The sequence below is a fragment of the Nyctereutes procyonoides genome, unplaced genomic scaffold, assembly GCF_905146905.1.
Source record: "Nyctereutes procyonoides isolate TBG_1078 unplaced genomic scaffold, NYPRO_anot_genome, whole genome shotgun sequence".
In the NCBI taxonomy this organism is placed as follows: domain Eukaryota; kingdom Metazoa; phylum Chordata; class Mammalia; order Carnivora; family Canidae; genus Nyctereutes; species Nyctereutes procyonoides.
Genome location: NW_026575120.1, coordinates 33240341 through 33260620, shown reverse-complemented (window position 1 = coordinate 33260620; position 20280 = coordinate 33240341). Strand labels below are relative to the sequence as shown.

Sequence of the window (20280 nt, the reverse complement as noted above, 5' to 3'; positions counted from 1 at the left end):
GGAGGGGGTTGGTGAGGAGAGAGGAGCCTGAGAGGGTTGGGGGAACAGGTGGGGTCTGCATGTGTGCGGTGGTGGTGGTCCCGTAGGCCATCGATGAGTCCCTGTGGTCTTAGGTTAACCTCAGTCCCTGACCAGTGTCATAACTGTTATGCTGTGCACCCCGCCTCATCCCCCCAGCATCTTGGCTCCACATCAACTTCTCAATCAGCACCTGTGGCTTAGGTGGGCTACAGATTGGATGCGTGCTAGACACACACTTTCATTAAAAGTTGCTAGAAGCAGATTATCCTGTACTTGTGGTGTCCTGATACTGGACTTTAAGTGACTTGTCCTGGTTGCCTTTGCAGACAGAAACAGGCCCCATAACCTTTGGTTCAGTTCATCTAAGAGACTGATTTAGGAGGATTTTTTTTTTTTTTTTAAGTTTTAGTTTTTTCTGTGGCTTCTCTTAAGCCATTTCCTCATGGATTTATCAGTCTAGCTCTCTTTAACTCTGAATCCTTCTGAATGTTCAGAACCTTTTGAGAGAATTCACTGGGCATTCCTTTAAATATGGTTTACTGTTTTCTCTATTTTTGTGGACCTTCTTCTATGTGGAGGGCAGAAAACTGTATGTGGTGAATTATCCTAAAACCACTTTACCTGCCTGCTATGGTTTTGGAGTGCTGATCATCTTGCTGAAGGTGGAATCTCTGCCGCCTCAGTGTGCCCTTACAGAGTACTTAAAAGTTTCTTCTGCTCTGCAGTGAGACCTGCCTACCTACCTTTAGCATCTGCTCAGGAACACTAGCCGTAGGTCAGGTGGTTTGTAGTCCACAGTGTGATAGGTACAAGTGCATGCAAGGGGACAGCAAGCGACGTGAGGGTCAAGTCTATACACCTAGCACCAATCTGACTGCTGCTGGCAACTGTTTGAAATACTTCTTTTAAGTATCTGGAAAATATCAAAACCAGAATTGTCAGACGCAAGCTTTATCATTCTCAACCTCTAGGCCCCATCCTCAGGGGACATAACAGAGAAACAGAATAAGAGTGGGAGAGAGCAACGTGCATGCCGTTTTTTGCAAACTGCAAGAAAAAGTGTGTTCACCCCACACTGACCCGGGACCACATGGATAGGCACAGTTCTTTTTGTTGGTAGTGGATAATAGCAGTCACAGAAGTAGTTTGAGGTGAGTTAGCTTCCTGTCTCACTGTGTGACGTGTAGTGAAAGCAAATCCAAGCAGACACAGCAAATCTGCCAGACACATTTATGAACCAAATATTAGGAAACAAGTACAGTTAAGAAACACAACAGGTGAAATGGTTGGTTCTGTAGGATTGAGGAAGACTTGGCGCTATCATTTGAGAGACCTTTGTCACAAGCATTGCTCAAAGCCACTGCCAATGCCAAGATTCCAGAGGCAGAACTCTGACATCTGTTAGCTGGCATCAGATGGGCGGAATCCCCAAGGTCAAGGTTGTTTAGGTACTTAGCCTAATGTGTCTCTGGTAAGGGTAAATTAGGGAAAAGGTCTCACTTTTTCCTGTCCACAGAAGGCTAGGGAGTGGGTCTTACATTTATTTAGCCAATTTGCATATCCTGAAGTTTTACCAGTGAAAGCCCATTTAAGTTCATCATGATGTCACTCAAGAGGCCAGTAAAAACCCCTTGTAAGTATACTAATTATTGATGGGAGTTGAGTGGTGGACCACAGTAGGGCTTTGTAGCCATGTATGTCTGGTGTGTGGGCTCCTAATCAGAATGTGGGGGGATCTCTGGGAGTCCTGATCTTGATGACCATCTGGGCTACAGCATGAGGGACACACACCTAGATGATCACACAGTTTGAGCTGAAATGCAGTAACATAAGTTACAGACATTTACTAATTAATATTAAAATGTTTTTTAAATGAAAGAAACTGGTTTTTACTCTCCGTACAGAAAGATAGGGTTTTCCTGGTGACTAGGGACACATAATCTCGCTCATAGGAATTTGTGATTTTTCAGCTCGAGGGTCAGTGTCCCCTCCACCTTAAGGATGAACCTGAGGATCTTGGGGGGTGGGCATGGGGCAAGAATTTTTTTTTAAAAGATTTTATTTATTCATAAGAGACTCAGAGTGAAAGAGAGAGAAGCAGAGACACAGGCAGAGGGAGAAGCAGGCTCCATGCAGGGAGCCTGATGTGGGACTCCATCCTGGGTCTCCAGGATCACAACCTGGGCCGAAGGTAGTGCTAAACCACTGAGCCACCCAGGTTGCCCCAATAATTTTGTTTGTTAAAGATGGTACAGGTTTAAAAGGATTGAGAAATACTGCCACAGAGTCAGTTTAGTCAAATTTCAAAAAGTCATAAGAGTAAAATTATTATATTAACTCTAAATCCCACTGACTCAAGATGTAATTTGGTCTCAGGCTGAGCTGAAGCTTTTTCATATCCAAGTTGGGAAAAATTGCTAAGCAAAATAATAGTTTAAACAAGATTGGAAGGAACAATTTAAAGGTACTCATGTATAATTGATATGTCAATTACTCATCATTCACGTGTTCATTAAATTCAGTCTCCTAAGGATACCTATTTTCTTTGTGAATATTTGAAATGTGAAAATTGCCTTATTTTTTTTTAACAGACTGAATATAGGCTTTACACATTTTCCAACCATTTGAAACAGTGCTATCCCATGTGTTTATATACATTTGGTGTTTTTGTTGTTTGTTTGTTTCTCCAGTGTTTGTTCAGAAAAACCTGGTCTATGGTACGGTCAGAAAGGTTTGCCGGAGACCCAAGTATGTGTCTCCTCAGGAGGTGAAGGTGAAGCAAGCCTGGTAAGTGGCATGTGTATTGGATGGGGTGTGCTCTGCTGCAGGTATAGAAAACCTCCTCAGACTGGCTAACACAGTAAGAGGGTTTGTTGGCTTGTGTCTGAATGTACCAGTGCTCTGTCTCCAAGTGCCCAGCCCCACACCAGGTACTTTTAGACTTTCCTTCACTTAATACTATAGTGCTGATGCTAATATCGGTGTTTCAGAAAAGGTCTGAGAATTCATGAACCTGGAACATCAGGGTACATTTCAGAGACAGAAGTATTAGTACGGATTATAAGATGATAAATACAATGCAGGTTTTAATTAATAAAGCATTAAAGTGCCAATCTAAATGCAACTAAATGCATAAAATAAAGGGGGAAAAAACCAAAGATGCTGAAAAAAATTGCATAATTAGATTTTAAAAAAAAGAATGATTTATTTTGAGAGAGAATGTGCATGTGGTGGGGGGAGAGGCAGAGGGAGAGAATTTCAAGTAGACTCCATGCTCAGCGCAGAGTCTGATGTGGGGCTCCATCCTACCACCCTGAGATCATAACCTGATCCGAAATCAAGAGTAGGACTCTTAGCTGACTGAGCCACCCATGCATGCTCCATATAATTAGATATTTTAGCTGTTAAGTGTGCCAGTGATGTTACAGAGTCATAAAGGTATTCTTGTGTAGACTTTTCCAGAAACCAAAAAAGTTCTTCCTGACTTTAGACTAATTTAGAGAATGGTTAGGAAATAATAATAATCTCACTCCTCATATTTTCTCTCTGTTTCCGTCTTCAAGTGATTATATCTTTTGTTTAATAACATGGAAGGGATATTTTCAGTAACTCTTTGGGTTTTGTTATTGGTAGTGAGCTGCGATCTTGACTTCTAACAAAGCACGTTACTCTTTGCTCTCCACTTGTGTCATTTATGAATGCCAGTTCTTTTTTTTTTTTTTTTTTGAATGCCAGTTCTGATGCCGAGTCACCTGTAGCTGTTTGACTACAGTCCTCTATATTCCATGAGTTGGGAAAGGCTTGGGGCCAGAGCATTATCTTTGTAGCTAGAAAGCTTGAGATACACAATTATAAGGCTGCTTATTGTGATCTGCAAGCCAGTCTAGGCTGAAGCTGGCTCAACAGTTTGTATTTTCAGTTGAATAGTTGAATCATAGACTTGAGTCTTTGAAAATGTTGAAGTGATAAAAAAATAATGGAATTATACCAGTAAAAAACATGTATTTCAGTACTTGAATATCACGGTATGCCACAAACCCAAATATAGATTCTGCAGGTATCAAGCGGCCAGCTTCATCCTCAGGGTGGATTCTCTGTGGCTGCCAAAAGCCACTAGGGGAGCGCCTGGCCTTGTAAGCCTTTTTTTTAAGAGCAGGAGAGGGCCCTCCTGCAGCTGATGGGGCATATTTATGAGCTTTGCTCTGATCAGACCCCTTCTGAACCAGTAGTTTTAGGCTGGATGCCGATGTGCTGAGATCGGAGTGGAGGAAGGGTCCTTTTCTCCATCTGCATGGCCCTCCCAGAGGTCCCCCACATTCTACTGGGGGAGAATGGCCTGCATGGCAAGAGGTACCACAGTACCAGTTACAGTTGGATGTGTCACAGCCTAAGCTGGGACTTCAGACCATGTTGTTGACAGCCAGCTATGGCTTCTGTTAGCTAGAGAAATCAGGCGCATTGCCATTTCACGGCAAACTGATAGCTTCTCTGCTGGTTCTTCTGGGGTCTCACAGATGGATATTAGTGGTTGTATTTATGGAGCATGATCATTTAAAGAAGAATTTGATAGGAGCTAGAGGGAAAAGGTATGATCAGTCCAAGGAGAGGATATACTTGGTAGTCAGTATGCTCCTCACTCTAGCCTCCAACATTTCCACAATGAATAGTTATTTACATATATTTCTGATTTATCTGTATTATGTTTCTTTTGGAAAAAATGAGCAAATGCATAAATATAAAAGTGTTTTCTGATTTCCTTTTTCTTGCACTAAAGGTAGCATTTTATCTATACTATTCTTTTCCACTTAGAAATAATTATTCCCTTTTAGTACATTGAAATCTTCTGAAATCTGTCTCATGGCTCTCCATCATCTGTACATACCCTAGTTTATTTAATTTGTCCACTTTGAAGGGATGCTTTGCATTGTTTTAGATCTTTTGTTGTTACAAGGGTAATGCCATAGTGGATGATCTGGTGTATGTGCTGTTTTGTATTCATGGAGGTTAAAGTTCTAGAAGGTAAATGCAAGTTCCTTTTAATGGGGTTGAACCATTATGCACTTTGCCTCAGGATGCTTGAGGTACCTGTTTCTCTTGGCCTTGCCAACAGGTGAATCATCGATCTCTTGGACTTTTGCTATTCTTATGAGTGGCAAAGGGTGTTTCAGTCCATTTTAATTTGCTTTCTCTTACAAGTGAGGTTTAATATTTTTCCTAACTGTAACAGCGTTTTGCCTTTCTTTTTCCTTGGACAGTTTGTCTTTTTGTTCAATTTTCTTTCAGCCTTTTTTTTTTTTTTTTCTTTCAGCCTTTTTCTTAGTTTTCTTAAATGTTAAGAGCCTTTTATCTACTAGGGAGATGAGCACTCAGTTTCTTTCTTTTTTTTTTTTAAGATTTATTTATTTATATATTCATGAGAGACACAGAAGCAGAGACACAGGCAGAGGGAGAAGCAGGCTCCACGAAGGGAGCTCAATGCGGGACTCGATCCTGGGACCCCCAGGATTACGCCCTGGCTCAAAGGCAGGCGCTAAGCTGTGAGCCACCCAGGGATCCCTGAGCACTCAGTTTCTTATAACAAATCACAAACGTTTTCTCTTAGTTTGTTAGTTCTCAGCTTTGTTTCTCAGCTTTGTTTATAAAGTGTGTTACCCACAGAATTGCTTATTTTTTAGTGAAATGTATCTATCCCTTCTGCATATTGCTTCTGGATTTACAGTTTAGTTAACTGTGACTACTTCTACTTTTGGAAGTTATTTTTGATTCTTTCCCTAACCAGAGTCTACCTTAGATACAGTGTGGAGAAATCTGTTTGTCTCCTTTCTGAGACTGGATGTCTTTTATTATGACTGTAACATAGTCTTCAGGGAGGGCCACAGACACCGCACATCAGAAATGAAAGTGATCATTTTGGTCAAATTGAGTGTAAGATATGACTGATTCAGGATCTCCCCACTGCATACCCTGAGAATCACAGAGTCAATGTAGTGAGGTTTGTGGCTCTTCTGATAACCCATGTGACAGCAGCCATGTAACTCTAGCAAGCGAGTCCACTGGGGGCTCTGAGGCCAACTGGGACTTGTAGAGTGGGTCACTTTCAGAAACAACTTCTCTGTTTACACAAATGACAGGATCCCTAAATATGATCTCCACATTCCCACATTCCAGAGTTTTTTTGTTTTTTGTTTTTTTTTTACATTCCAGAGTTCTAATAGAATTTGATGTAGAGTTTGAAATGGCATTTGTATATCAGCTTTCTGGTTTTAGTTCCTTACTGTCCTTGTATCCTCCAAAAAATGTTTTATTCATGTGATTGGATCTTATTTTTTCTTTTCTTCCCACTTTATGAAGATATTTTCAGTCATTTCATTTTTTTTTCCCCTTCTACTAGTTTGGAAGTTACAAACTAGGGCAGCCCGGGTGGCTCAGCAGTTTAGTGCCACCTTCAGCCCAGGGCATGATCTTGGAGACCCAGGATCGAGTCCCATGTCGGGCTCCCTGAATGGAGCCTGCTTGTGTCTCTGCCTCTCTCTCTCTCTCTCTCAAATAAATAAAATTTTTAAAAAAGAAAGGAAGTTACAAACTATATTACCTTTTATTTTAAAGGTCATACTAGAAATTATAACGTGTTTTTAGGTATGAGTTGATCAGTGTCTTTGTCTTCTCATCAGCTGATAGAAGGGCTTTCATATACCTTATTCCATTAATTTCCTCTCTTGTTTTTTAACATGAGGTACTGTTTTTAAACTTCATGAGGTACTGTTTTTAAACTTGTTTTTAAACTTCATGAGGTACTGTTACTTTATACTATGAATGTTACATTAGATTCACTCGCATTTTACTACTTTGTCTTTTCACATTTTCTTAGATGGAGGTCTGTTGGAAAACTGTATTTTTGTTTGCCTGAGTATATCTTTACTTTGCTCTCAATCTCAGAAGATATTTTCACTGGCTGTAGTATAGCATCTTGTGTTGTGGTTATTTTCTCCTAGAACATTCCACTGTCCCCTGGTTTCCATTGCTGCTTTCGCAAAATCAGCTGTTAGTCTAACTGGAGCTTTTCCAGAATCCCTCTTGTCTTCCTTTGGCTGCCTTTCACATTGTGTCAGTCTTGCTGCTAGACACTTTTATTAACCTGGTGTGGGTGGGCATGTGCTTTTATTTATCCTGTTGCAGATTCTTGGGACTTCTTAGACCTTTGTGTCACTCTGAGAGTCTCCTTTGTTCTCTTTAAAATTGCCTCCAGCCTTTCCTTTCTCCTCTTTTCGGAGCTTTGGTTGGGTTCTGACTAGATCTTGGCCTTCTCTCTCTCTCCTCTGTGTTCCAGCTTCTCCACATTTACTGTCTCCTCTCCACATTCTGGATAACCACACTTGCTGTCTAGTTTGGCTCACTCCTCTGTCCTCAGGTGGTCTCCCCTGCTTGCACAAATGTCTTTGGAACCTCTACTAGCAAGGACTGTATCTTTCACTTCTGGAAGTTCTTCCTGGTTCTTTTCCAAACCCTCCACATCTTTTTATAGCTCAGTTTCTTGCATATATTTTTAAAGTTTGTGTTTTACGTCTTCAAACACGGAAAGAATAATTGTGCTATAATCTGCCTTGTAATTTCAGCATCTTAAGTCTTCATGGTCTGTTTCTGGCTGATTCTTGCTTGTGGGACCTTGATTAGTTATTTTTAAACTGTGCTGTTTTTCTAGGAGAGTTATTTGTGGGAGTTGTTTGAGGCTTAGGATGAAGGTACATGTCTCATGCCCGTAGAAACAGAAGGTAGATCTATTGTAGGAAGAACAGCATTCTGAAACAGAGTCAGAAAGATTTGGAATTATAGTGACACAGTCCCTGTTCCTAGACCTGTTGGGTCATGTGTCTTTTAGAGCTTAGACTTTATTTTATCTTTTGGAAAGATATGGTGCTTGTGTTATGTGAGACCTGTAATTAAGCATGCTAATATTGCAGCAGTATGAAATAACCATGTGCCCTTAGCAGTTCCAGTCAAATTTCTACTGCCAAATGAGGTGGGTTTCTTTTTGTTTTTTTAGGATTGATTTATTTTTTGAGAGAGTGTGAGCTTGAGCTTTGGGAGGAGAGGAAAAGGGAGAAAGAGAATCCCAAACAAGGCTCCCTGCTGAGTGCAGAGCCTAACACGGGGCTCTATCTCATGTCAGACACTTGACTGAACCACCCAGGTGCTCCTGCCAAATGAGTTTTGATGTAAATTTTCTGTTCTTTAAAAATGTTTTGTATGCCAATTATACCTCATTGAGGCTGCTTGAAAAAAGAATTCTTTGAATTTTAAAATTGTGGATAAAAGTTTGTACATGCTGCTTTTATCAGATACTCTTTGCCTTCCATGCAAGAGTTGAGATACAGGTGAGAAATGGATCCCTCATGCCTGATTGATTGGGTTTTGGCTACATGAGCAAAATAGATGTACTCCTACATGGTGGATAGTGTGCTTATTAGGTGCTTCCTCACCTTCTACCTGCTTTTAAAAAATGGATAGTGTGCTTATTAAGTGCTTCCTCACCTTCTACCTGCTTTTACAAAATGGTATGCTGAGACCCAAGACTGGTGGTACCAGCTAGTGGAAGCTGCTTAGAGTAGATCTGCTGGAGTCTAAGAACAAAATATTTCAGTGTTTTTGTTTACATTTTGTAGCAGCGTCAAGTTTCAAGGCCCAAAGAGCATCCCAGACCATTGGGACCCCTCAGCCCTGCCAGACCCTGGCTTTAAGGTATGGGACTTGCGCTGCCTTGGGTCATGGAGGAGGGTGTTCTTAGACATAGTTAGTGAGCAGACTCCACCACTGAGGAAGCTGTGTGGTCAGGCTAGGGCAGGAGGGAGGAGCTATAGCTATGTGGGGTTTTATTTTCAGGTCGTGGGGACTTTAAGGCTGAATGCTCACCATTCAGAAGAAGATGGTTGTGGCCCAAAGGGGAGAGAATATATTGTGGATCGAGGATGATGATCTGGAAATTTCTGGAAAGAGCAGAAATAGGAGCTTAACAGCTGCTTAGCCAAATAAGTATTAGTTTTACTAAGCAAGAAAAGAAAAACCAGAGGAGGATTTGAGTATGATGAGGGATATGTAGAGGGGGAGTTGCTGTTGGAAGGTGCCAGATACTAGAAGATAGGAAACATCAATTCAGATGGCTCATGTACGGCCTGCCAGCTAACGAGACCTATGCTGAGTTCTGTAGAGTACTCAGGCCATTGTCCATTACCACCTCTTGAATGTGGGGCACTCAGATGGCCTTTTGATGCTGGCCCCCTGTCAGGCACTGGGCATATAGGCTCTGTGTCTGTCTGCCGTGAGATGTCGACTCTCATTGGGTTGTACAGAATGTACACAGACTCCAGCAGCACAGACACATGTGAGAAGGGCTGGGCGAGTTTGAACAATAGTAGTAGTCAGTGTCACAGAACGAGGTGACCATATTGAGGGGAATGGAGAAAGCTTCACTGGGTCCACACCTAAGTGATGGCTGATGCTCGTACAGGCAGAAATAGGGGAAGAACATACAAGACAATGGAAATTGCATAGGGAAGGAGCCCAGGTCAGGATGGAGGGTGTGCACAGACAATGGGGGAGCAAGAGGGAGGTCAGGGCTGTGCTCTGGAGCCCTTGGTCGTGAGGCCAAGCTGAAGGCCATGGCAGGTATGGGAACCCTTGACAGTCTGGTCTAGGAGGGGCAGGCTGGTTCCATATTTGAGGAAGAGGAATTTGGTGTCCTCCCATGGGATGGGAGCAGGGAAACCAGAGTCATAATTTCAGTTGCAGGAAACCCATGGACATTCAGACTGAACACAGGGTAGGGGAAGGCCATGGTACAGAGGGATTTCTCAGGAATTCCCAAATGCGCTGTCATGGGGCCAAGCCTGTTTAGCTGGGAACAGGGGGGCTGGTTAGGTGCAGACAGCAAGTGCAGGAATTGGTGGATTGTCACTGTGCGAATGTCAGCTGCCCTTGCTCTGGGCCCCTCCTGGCGCATAGGGAGTGCTATTCCCAGAGCAAGACACTAAGGGAGAGGTAGGCTCACCTGGGAGGATGCGGTAGCACCAGGCACCATCCCTGCACATCTCATGGTGCTCCTGAGTTGATGTGTGCCCATCTACCAGCCTGCCTCTTCCTTAGCACTTGCAGTGTGGCGTGCTCCCACCACACTGCTGCCTGTGAGCCCAGATCTCCTTTAATAGGGTTTGCCCACCTCCACCGAACAAGTGTGCTCCACATTTATTGACACCAGCTCTGGTCTTATAGACTATATAGTCTGCCCTGTGTGGGTACAGAGGAGGAGTGGGGACACCCAGGGTGGTGTTGGCATGAGTATCATGTATCTGCCCTTTAGGAGGATTTCACAGTGAACAAAAGGAAAGTGACCACAAACTGCCTACTCCCCCATCACACCTGAAGAGACTACATGTCTGGGCCAAGGGAGAGTAGTGATCACTCTGGTCTTGCCTGCAGTTCTAGCATTTTATGAGCAGACCTGGAAGGGACTGATTTATATTTTACACTTTGATGATTACAGAGAAAAAATGTTTGCTTCTTTTAGAAAATTACCCTCAGTTCTTCATCGGACGAGTATCAAAAGGTCTGGAACCTCTTTAACCGTACGCTGCCTTTCTACTTTGTTCAGAAGATTGAGCGAGTCCAGAATCTGGCCCTCTGGGAGGTCTACCAGTGGTATGTTAGGGGCTCATTGTTAGTGGGCTGGTGACTGTTCCTCCAATCCATACACAGTAAGCTAGCTGCTTGCCAAATGTGTCCAGGGTTTGAGGGACAACCTGAGATGGCAGCCATTGCTTGCCCGGTGTTGGTGGCATCAGGAGCTGTGTCCCTGCTTTCCTCTCCATCTCTCCATCTTTACAGCTTAGTGTCAGCATATTCCTCAGAGCCAAGGGGACTAAAGCTGCCCTAGTAACAGAGCCCGCACTTGCACATGTGCATTCTGCCTCCCTGCGTGGAACTGGTCAGTAGGAGCCACCCGTGCCCCAAGGCATATAGAGCTGTTGTCCTGACAGCCAGGGAGCCAGGCCTCATTTTCGGGCCTGAGGACTAGCATGTTCTTGGGTGCTCAGCAACTTGTCCTTGTAGAGAGAAGGTCTGCAGCAGGTCACCAGGGAGGGAGGGCCCGAGGTCCTGCTGACCTGTCCCCAGAAGAGGGGGTTGGAGCAGTGTCATCTGTACTCTGGGCCCAGTGATGAAATCAGGGTAGCTTAGAGAAGGTAGAGGGATGGCCCCTCAACTGACCAGCATCTCCCAGCTTCCCTGGCTAAGCTCCATCGGGAAGCAAGGTGGTGAGGAAGAAGAGGTGGTGTGTGTGTTTGCCAGCAGCTGGCCTGCTGTGGGAGTGCAAGAAGCTTCCGACATCTAGATCTGTGGAGGGAAAGGCTTCCCTTCTGCTCTTCACCCAGGTCCCGTTGCTCACCCTCTTTCCCATGCCCTGGCGCCTGCCTGGTCTCATGGGCCCGGATTCCTGAGGCTTCTAATAAAACGTGTTTTCTTGGGTCGAGTGGCCTATATTTGGCAGCAGGCACTCTCTGCCTCCAACGTACATTCCTCTCCCATGATTCTAGGCAAAAAGGGCAAATGCAGAAGAGAAATGGAGGGAAGATGGTAGATGAGCGGCAGCTCTTCCACGGCACCAGTGCCAGTTTCGTCGATGCCATCTGCCAGCAGAACTTTGACTGGAGGGTCTGTGGTCTTCATGGCACTTCCTACGGCAAGGGTAAGGGCAAAGGTGACCCCACTGGCAGAACCTGGCTTTACTCTTTTAGAGCAAATTGATGGAGGGCATGGGGGAACCAGCATGAGATGATGAGCTGGGTCAAACTCAGTGAGTGAGGACCCCTGGCCCTCGGGGGGAGGGGGCGCCTAGCCGGTGGCCCCCTTACTCCTCTGTGTGCAGCCGGGAGCCTCACCCAAGGTTGGAGCAGGGTTTTGTGTCCCTGTGGAGTAGAGGCCCCTGGAGATGGTGAGCATGAGTCAGGGGAGGATACCAGGTGCCTTCCCAGCCCCGAGCTCGGCCTCAGGCTGTTGCCTGCATGATCATTTGGATGAGAATCTGAATACTTGAGGGACGCTTGTGTCCATGTCATTCCAGCCATAATGGGAGTTCTCTATTTTCCTGTGTTATTTTTAAGCTTTATTTGGAAATAATTTCAAACTCGGGGAAGTCTCCAGAATAATGTTTTTAAAACTCCTGCATAAATTTTACCTAGATTCATCAGCTTAACATTGTGCCGCATTGGCTTTATTTCTTCTGACTCATTTGCAAGTAAGTAGGTGGCATAGGTCCTGCCTGCTCTTTCCCCCTTGAGCACCTCCTAAGAACGAGGACATTCTTTGCCATAACCATGACATGGTTGCTAAATTGAAGCATCTTGTACTGTCATCAGCAGCCCTCCTCTGACTCTATCACTTGTCCATCAGTCAGCCTGAATCAGGTGTGGCAACAGCTGTGGGGGCGGGATGGACAGAATCCAGTGGTGGGTCGTATTTCTGCATATGTGTATGTGGCACTCTCTGATGCAGGTTCCTGTTTGCTGTGCTTCAGAAATCTCTGCTAGGCTGCCAGTGGCTACGGTTCCATGTATGGGGTCTTGTTACCTTTCTGCACCAACCCCATGAGGCTGGCATGACAGCCCCATTTTAGAGCTGAGGAGACTGAGGTTTAGGGGCTAAGTAGTGATGTGCCCAGGGGACCCTTAGGATTTGAGAGAGGCAGAACTTGAGTTTTCTGTCTCAGAGTTAGGTGATTCCCCCTAATGCCCTTCGTGAGGGAAGAGGCTAGGAAAGAGGGAGGACAGGGAGACAGGAATGTCTCCTGGTTGACAGGACACCTGAGCCTCCCCTGCCAGGCTGCAGGCTGCGCCCCCCAATACCCCACTGAGCCCACACGTGTCCTTCCTTGCAGGGAGCTACTTCGCCCGAGACGCAGCTTATTCCCACCACTACAGCAAATCCGACACCAAGTCCCACACGATGTTCCTGGCCCGGGTGCTAGTCGGGGAGTTCATCCGAGGCAACGCCTCCTTCGTCCGCCCCCCGGCCAAGGAGGGCCTTGGCAACAACTTCTATGACAGCTGCGTGAACAGCATGTCGGACCCCTCCATCTTCGTGATCTTTGAGAAGCACCAGGTCTACCCGGAGTACGTGATCCAATATGCCACCTCCAACAAGCCCACGACGGGGACCTCCACCCTCTTCTCCTTGGCGTCTTTCTTTAGCAGCCGGCAGTGAGCACACAAGGGTGTTTTAGGTGCCTTTCAGGCATGTCTTCCTTGGCGTTGCTATTTGGGAAGGGTTGTGTTTTTTTTTTTTTTTTTAACAAAAACTTTTAATGAACTGTTCATTTAACGTTGACTTCCTGATGAAGTTACAGTCTTAATCTCACTAATAATGGTTCGGTTTTAAGCCACTTTTGGGCTCATTAGTAGACTAACCAGAAGTGATTATAGGTGGGCCTGTTATTGCTTTTTACTAATGGGTTAAAGTTTTATTATTTACACTCTTTGTCGACTTTGCAGCTGATTGGCACCAGGCACAGAGTTTCCAGGTACTATTTTATGGATTGATTTTAAATTTAACTTTCTGTCTCTGCAGTGAGTAATTTGGTTTTTCAGGGTCTCAGTGGCATCTTGTTTAATTTTTTGTCAAAATGACATAGTAGCCATCATCAGTCCAGGAGGTAGTCACTCTGTTGCTCAGGCTTTAATCCAGGCACCCCTTCTTCTCCTGGGCTCCTGCCCTTGGAACTGGCCCATCTATCGTGGTGTTAGAGCAAGTGGCTACTGTGGTATCACTGTGGCCCTGTCGTTTCCCTTTGTCCTGGAGGGGTCAGCATCACTTAGTGGAAGGTGACATGAATGAGGGGCTGCCCCCAAGGATCCCCAGGGCTCTGCCCACGAATGCCCATTCCCACATCTCCTAAGCACACTGGATACCCTCTGAATATGGGTTTTCTGTTCCTGTGAGATTTGGATACCTGTGCTGCAAATGTCACAATGGAGTATGGAAATAAAAGAATATTTATCTGAAGTGCACGACAACCAAAGCTCATTCTTCAGCGTCTATTGAGCACCTGCTGGGTAGAGGCACTTCTCTGGGTGTTGGGCTATAACAGAGCCCCCATTACTGCCCTTGGGGGCTGTGTGTGGACTTATCCTGAAGCTGATGAGCCTGAAGGTTCAGGGCCTCTCACTTGCCGGGGCACCTTCCACAACCCTAGGAGAGGCCCTAACTATATGGCCACATGATCTTACATCTCTGTTATATTTGCAAAAGTTACATATTTGTATTTTTTTTCTTCCCCACCCAACCCCTGTAGTTCCAAGTTCCACAAAACCCAGATTCACTACTGAGCAGAGGGTGTTGTGGACATGGAGGGGTGGGTGCATCTTGTGCGTCTTTCACTCACTCACAGCAGTTGATGGGAGTCTCTCTGGGCACTGGCTGGCTCTGCTCTGGGGGAGGAGGAGCTGGCAGGGCAGCTCCGTGTCTTGAGGTGGCTGTACTGTTTGGTCTCTGGGTTCAGTCCTCAGCAGTGGGCTGTCCCTCCTCCCCTACACCCTTCTTGCCCACCCCCACCTTCCTAATACAGTGTGTCCACTCCACGTGACGCCTCCGCTTCTGTCACTTTATCCTGGAGTTCTCAGATCCAAGGCTGTTGAGTTTTTCCATCTCTGGACCAGGGCTAGGGGGTGCCCTGGAACCTTACCCAGGTCAGCTAGTCAAGGCAGAGAGGAACTGAATTATATGACCAAAAAAATGCAGCAACAACAGTACTACCTTAACCACCTGCAGGGCCGGTCACCTCATTGTACATGGTAGGATTTTTCAGAGGCCCCAAGATATTTCCGCCATACCCTGACTGATCCTGAAATTTTATTTTCGATTTGAGTCCTGGTCCTACTACAGTGGAGGTGGGGAGCCAGAGGAGTGTCAGGGAGAACCATTAAGTCAGATGCTTGCCTGCTGAGTCTTACATGGACCTGATCCCCTGCTCATTAACTATCTGGCTGCTGGGAGCTGAGTGGTGGGCAGCAGGGATGGTCCAGTGGGGAGTGTGGGTGGGAAGAATGGTTGGAGAAGCCTGGTGTGGAGGTGATCACATGCTCCAGAAAAGGCAGTTGAGCTAGAAGATTGCAGAGGCGCTGGATTTGCTCACCTTTCAGAAGGCAAGCCAGAAGGAATACCAACTTGGACCTGAAATTTGAGAGAGGGCCAGGGTCCATGTGGCCAGGCTGTGGCCTGGGAGGGGGTGGGCACTGTGATGGGAAGAAGTCAAAATGATGGTAACTCTCTCGGTGCAAAGAGGCGGTGGGACCCACGGCAAGTGTGTGAATGACTAGTCCTGAGGACCTGATTGGGATCCAGCTAAAGGGTCCTGTGGAGGGCCCAGTCCATGCCATTTCCTGCCCCCATGGTAACTGGTGTTGTGCATCGATGGTGGCATTTTGGGAGAACTGGGGATTGTGGCTTGAAAGACCAGTGGGGCCAAGCCCAGCAATTCTAGGACAGTAGGAAGCCTCACTGCTGTGTCTGAAGGTGGTAGGCACCTGGACAGGAAGGTGAGGGCAGCCAATGGAGCTGACAGGCCGGAGCGTGCCGGGCACAGGCTGTGCTCTGAGGAGGGAGCCAGGTGCTCAACTGGGCCCTTCTGCAGGATGAGGCTCTGCAATGGCCACAGAGGGTCAGGGACGGGGAGACAGGCAGAGCCATCAGGAAGGGCAGATGGCTCACCAGGAATGGGAATGTGTGACTTTCTCACACATTGAGTGTGAGTGTGAGCCCCAGGGTCAGATGTCTAGAAAGGGCTTGGTCGCAGAGAGGAGCAGTAGTGACAGCAGGGGTGCAGAGAGAGCTGTGTGATGGGCTGGCCGGGCAGCTCCTAGAGCTGGGACCGTGCTGGGGTCCAGGCTGCCTTCTTGCCTCCAGGGAAGCCCGAAAGTGAGAAGGGGGCTCTCCAGGGGAGGACGTTCGGGGAGCCCGGGGTGTTCCGGGCTGCAGTGGGAGAGGGCCCAACGGCAGAGGCAGCATCCACAGCCACGGATACGTGGGACCCTCTTGAGCCAGCTCTCCTGAAACAGCCTAAAGGCAGGTCAGCTTCTGGGAGCGGCGCTCACAAACTCCTGCCCAGGATGCCATCTACAGGACACCTAGCCCCTCCGCGCTGCTCAGATGGTGCGTAGAGGACGAGGCTCTGACCCTGGTCCGCTGCTCTGTTTTCCAGATGAGGACACGGAGGCACAGGGACGTGGGACGACCAGCAGCCCCGACCACACGCAGCTAGTGGCAGATGTGGGCTTCAACTTGCGAGCTCTTCGTTGAATTTCAACTTCTCAGCAACACGATAGTTATAATACATTCACTTCTACATTTTGACACTTTGATCAAAATTAAGAGAAGTCACAATGCCTTGTACATTTGTTCCTTTCACTCTTCTGTGCATTAAAACCTTACAAAGTTAGTATTTCCTACGTAGGAAAATCAAAGCATCAGGAAGCTTCTGAGCCACTGTTGAAGCTGGGCTTCCAATAAATGTCCTTTTTTAAGTCAAACGCCACAAGTGCACCAGGGGCTGGTGCCATCAGGGCAGCTCACTGAGTGTCCCCGTGTCCCTCTGCCCTGTAGGTTCCTTCTTCCATCCTGAGGCCAGGACTTCCTTCAAAACCCCAGACACTCATTTTGACAAAATTACATTTTTGCTTATTTACCAGCAATCTCTGATTGAGCGAGGTGGATCAGCGGCTCATATATCATCAGCAGAGTCAAAACTAAGTGCAACAAACATTTATTAAGCATTTGCATGTCAGGCACCCTTTCAATGGTTTCAGTGATATTTTCCCCCAAATCTGAGTTCCCACATGAAGCTTTTGTCAGCGGGAGACAATCTTGATGTAGATGCCATTCTTTGGACCTAGGGCAGATTTGGAGTCTAGCTGCAGTGGTACCTGAAAGAGAGATGAAGAGATGGCTTACAGCTAACCGCACCTACGGAAAACTCTGGAACTGGGCCTGAAGCGGGGTTTGGAGATGAGGGACAGCAATACTGAGTGAGCAAAGCAACCTCCCTGGCAGGGCCTTGAGAAGCCAGCAAAATTGTGTCTCGGGGACACTGGGTGCTGGGGCCCCAGCAGCACCCTTGTGCTTGACCCTCTTTCCCAAGTTAATAAAATACTGCAGTGAGTAAGGTACTCAGTCCTGCATTTGTCCTCCCAAGAAGCCTGTGTAGTAGGAGGTAGTAGCAGCTCACTTTGCACGTGAAGGAATGGAGGTTCAGAGAGGCCAAGCAACTTGCCCAAAGTCACATGACTGGAAAGTGAAGGGTAAATCCTCAAACTCTCTCACCTCTTCTCATCTCACTCCCCAGTGCCCTAGCAGTAACTGAGCAGTGCCCCCTTCTTTCCAAGGGGCTTTGGGAGAGTGGCTGTCCCCTTCTCACGTGTGCTGTGGTCTAGCCTCACTGCCATTCAGAAAGCTTTCCTCATGTCCAATTTACAAGGCAGATTGATGGTGGACTGGGGACTTGGAAGAAAAGCCAGAGAAGTACTCAAGAAGCAGGGTGTCCCCTTGCGCCCTGTGTAAAACGATGGTTCAGTGGTTAATGTGAATCCTTTAAGGGGATGAAGAATCACCCTGCCTTAGTGCTGGGGCCTTGGTGGGCTTTTCAGAGGTTTTTGAGGGGAGACAAGTTATATGACCAAGAAACAAGATGAACTAAACTTGCGTTATCCCCTGGGGTAGCCAGCCAGTAGCACATGTGGCAACTGAGTACTAGAAATATGGTTAGTGCAAATGAGGGGCTGAATTTTGTGTTTTTTATTTTTAAAGATTTTATTTATTCATGAGAGACACAGAGAGGCAGAGACACAGGCAGAGGGAGAAGCAGGCTCTCCGAAGGGAGCCCGACGTGGGACTCGATCCCGGGACTCCAGGATCACACCCTGGGCCAAATGTAGGTGCTAAACCACTGAGCCACCCAGGGATCCCCTGAATTTTTTATTTGGTTATCAAAATTTACATTGCCACATGTGACTAGCAGCTAATGTATTAACACCACTGGAAACACCACTGGACTTCCAAAAAGGCGATCAAATGGGGCTAACGAAGTCAGGGAGGGCTTCCTGGAGGAGTGGACACCTGAGCTGGGGCTAGGAATAGGAGAAGCCTTGCGGGCAAGACTTCTCAGGGGCCACCTCTGGGTTTGAGGGAACACCAAAGGATTTGGAAGATGGGATTAGTCTGGGGACAGGGAAGTGGGAGGGATGGCATTCCAAGTAGGGACGAGTGCATGCGAAACCCTCCCAGAGTGGGAGGATGGGGCCGGGGATACAAAGTGGGCTCAGACGGGCTCTCTCTAGATCCAGCAGGCTCGGGGACACATGGCTGGTTCTTTTTTCCTTCTTCTTTTTTTTTTGTATATTTTTGTTTATTGGAGTTCGATTTGAACATGGCTGGTTCTTGAGCTGGGGAATGCCAGGCCTAAGTAGTGTGTTGGGACAACGGTCTGGCTGCTGTCCTGTCTGTCAAGATCAAGGGTAAATGAGACAAACTCCAAAAGGAAGTCCTGCACCCGGAGCACCCAAGTCATTTGGGGGCCTGCTCCTCTGTTTGGCTCTGTGCTCCCAACTTGCCCCTGCCTGTCTCCAGCCTTGGACGCCGTCCTGTTTGCAGAGGTAGCGCCTCTCTCTGAATCCCACGGTTGACCATCGCTGCGTACTTAGCGCCTGCGCCCCGTGCCCTCCCGTCCAGCCGTGGACAGGCACGAAGGGGCACAGTGTTCAGGCCGGAGGGGGAACAGCAGACACTGCCCAGAGGTGGCTGGATGCAGAGGGAGGAGGAAGGCTTGGGGTGCGGAGCGGGCCAGATCGGGTTTGAGCCCATCTCTTCACTCTCTGGCTAGTCCTGCATTTGCTCCTGAACATTCGCTCAGTGAACGCGTGAGCACCTGCCCCAGAGCCTGGTGCTGGAGGCTCCAACAGAGAATCCGACAGACGCGCGTTCCTGCCCTCCTCACAGAGCCTGCGGTCCACGTAGGCAAGTGATTTAACCTCTGCAAGCTTTAAGCTCCTCACCTGAAGAATGGGAATAATGAGACCTACCCTGGGGAAATCACCGGCTCGCTTAGCTGAAGAGGGAAGAGCTGCGGCCTTGCAGGCCCAGCTCCGCTGTACAGAGACGGTCAATCGTAGTAACAGGAACGCAGCCTTGGGTTACGTGCCGGGCTCACCCCCCGAGCACTTGTGCGGACCCATTTAATCCTCACGCAGCAGGAACAGGAAGAAGGGGTTCTTGTTATCAGCCCCCTAAACACTCATCAAGAAACTGAGGCCAAGAACTTGACCGGGAGAGCCGGGGTGAGCACCCCACCCAGCCCCCCACCCCGCACCCTGGCGCCCGGAGCAGCCAGGGGCTCACCTGCGTCTCCGGGCAGGCCTCGAACCGGAACTGGTGCAGGACCTGCAGCAGCGTCAGCTTGACCTCCAGCAGCCCCAGTCGCACCCCGAGGCAGCTCCGGGGGCCCGCGCCAAACGGCAGGTAGGTGAAGGGTTGCTGTCGTCGCTGCGCCTCGGCCTTGAACCTGCGGGCTCACACAGTCAGGGTGGGCCGGGGACACCTGCCTCCCTTCCCGGGGCCTGGTCAGCCACTGCTGTGGCCCAGGGACCCCTTCATCGGAGGCCATGCTCCTGGCAAGTGGGCCTGAACCCCACTGCGCTCAACAGAATCCGTTGTCCCATGACCTTGTCCCTGGGGCCCTGGAGCTGGTGGCCGCTGATCCCCGAGCTTCAGTCCTGCCCTCTCCTCTGTGTCCCAAAGTCCTAGGGGCACTGCTGATGCAAAAGAATCACGGGGGGGGGGGGGGCGAGCATGGGTGGCTCCATAGGCTAAGATCTGCCTTCCCCTCAGGTCATGATCTCAGGGGCCCGGGATGGGGTCCCCCGTCAAACTCCCTGCTCAGCGGGGAGCCTGCCTCTCCCTCTGCCCCTCCCCCTGCTCATGCTCTCTCTCAAATGAATAAAATCTTAAAAATAGTACAAAACTGAATCACCTGGAAGGCCCACTGGGCCCTCCCCTTAAGAACTGATTGCTAGTGAATCTGAAGGCTCCTGAGGATCCACCAGGATGAAAGTCTTCAGAAACCACACCCCTCACCTGGGCCTGTGGCTTCGGTCCCCGCGAGCCAGCGGAGGGCAGCAGCCACCACCAGCTTCCTGCGCAGGTTCCCTGGGCACCGGCCCTCCCAGGAGG

The 20280-nt window shown here is 47.9% G+C and overlaps 2 protein-coding genes across 2 annotated transcripts in view; one reads left to right on the top strand and one right to left on the bottom strand.

The window, feature by feature from the left end:
• The window catches only part of PARP12 (poly(ADP-ribose) polymerase family member 12), a 38750-nt gene extending 24683 nt beyond the window's left edge, over positions 1–14067 (top strand). Inside the window, exons 8-12 of the mRNA XM_055335481.1 lie at positions 2712–2808; positions 8682–8757; positions 10580–10710; positions 11604–11755; positions 12944–14067. Coding sequence (XP_055191456.1) covers positions 2712–2808; positions 8682–8757; positions 10580–10710; positions 11604–11755; positions 12944–13269 — 782 coding nt within the window. The 3' untranslated portion in view covers positions 13270–14067. The remainder of the gene's footprint in view (positions 1–2711; positions 2809–8681; positions 8758–10579; positions 10711–11603; positions 11756–12943) is intronic.
• A 2739-nt stretch (positions 14068–16806) lies between these two features.
• TBXAS1 (thromboxane A synthase 1) overlaps positions 16807–20280 on the bottom strand; it is a 161799-nt gene continuing 158325 nt past the window's right edge. Inside the window, exons 14-15 of the mRNA XM_055335529.1 lie at positions 19450–19612; positions 16807–16982 (exon numbers count right to left, since the gene is read on the bottom strand). Of these exons, the coding sequence (XP_055191504.1) occupies positions 16908–16982; positions 19450–19612 (238 nt within the window). The 3' untranslated portion in view covers positions 16807–16907. The remainder of the gene's footprint in view (positions 16983–19449; positions 19613–20280) is intronic.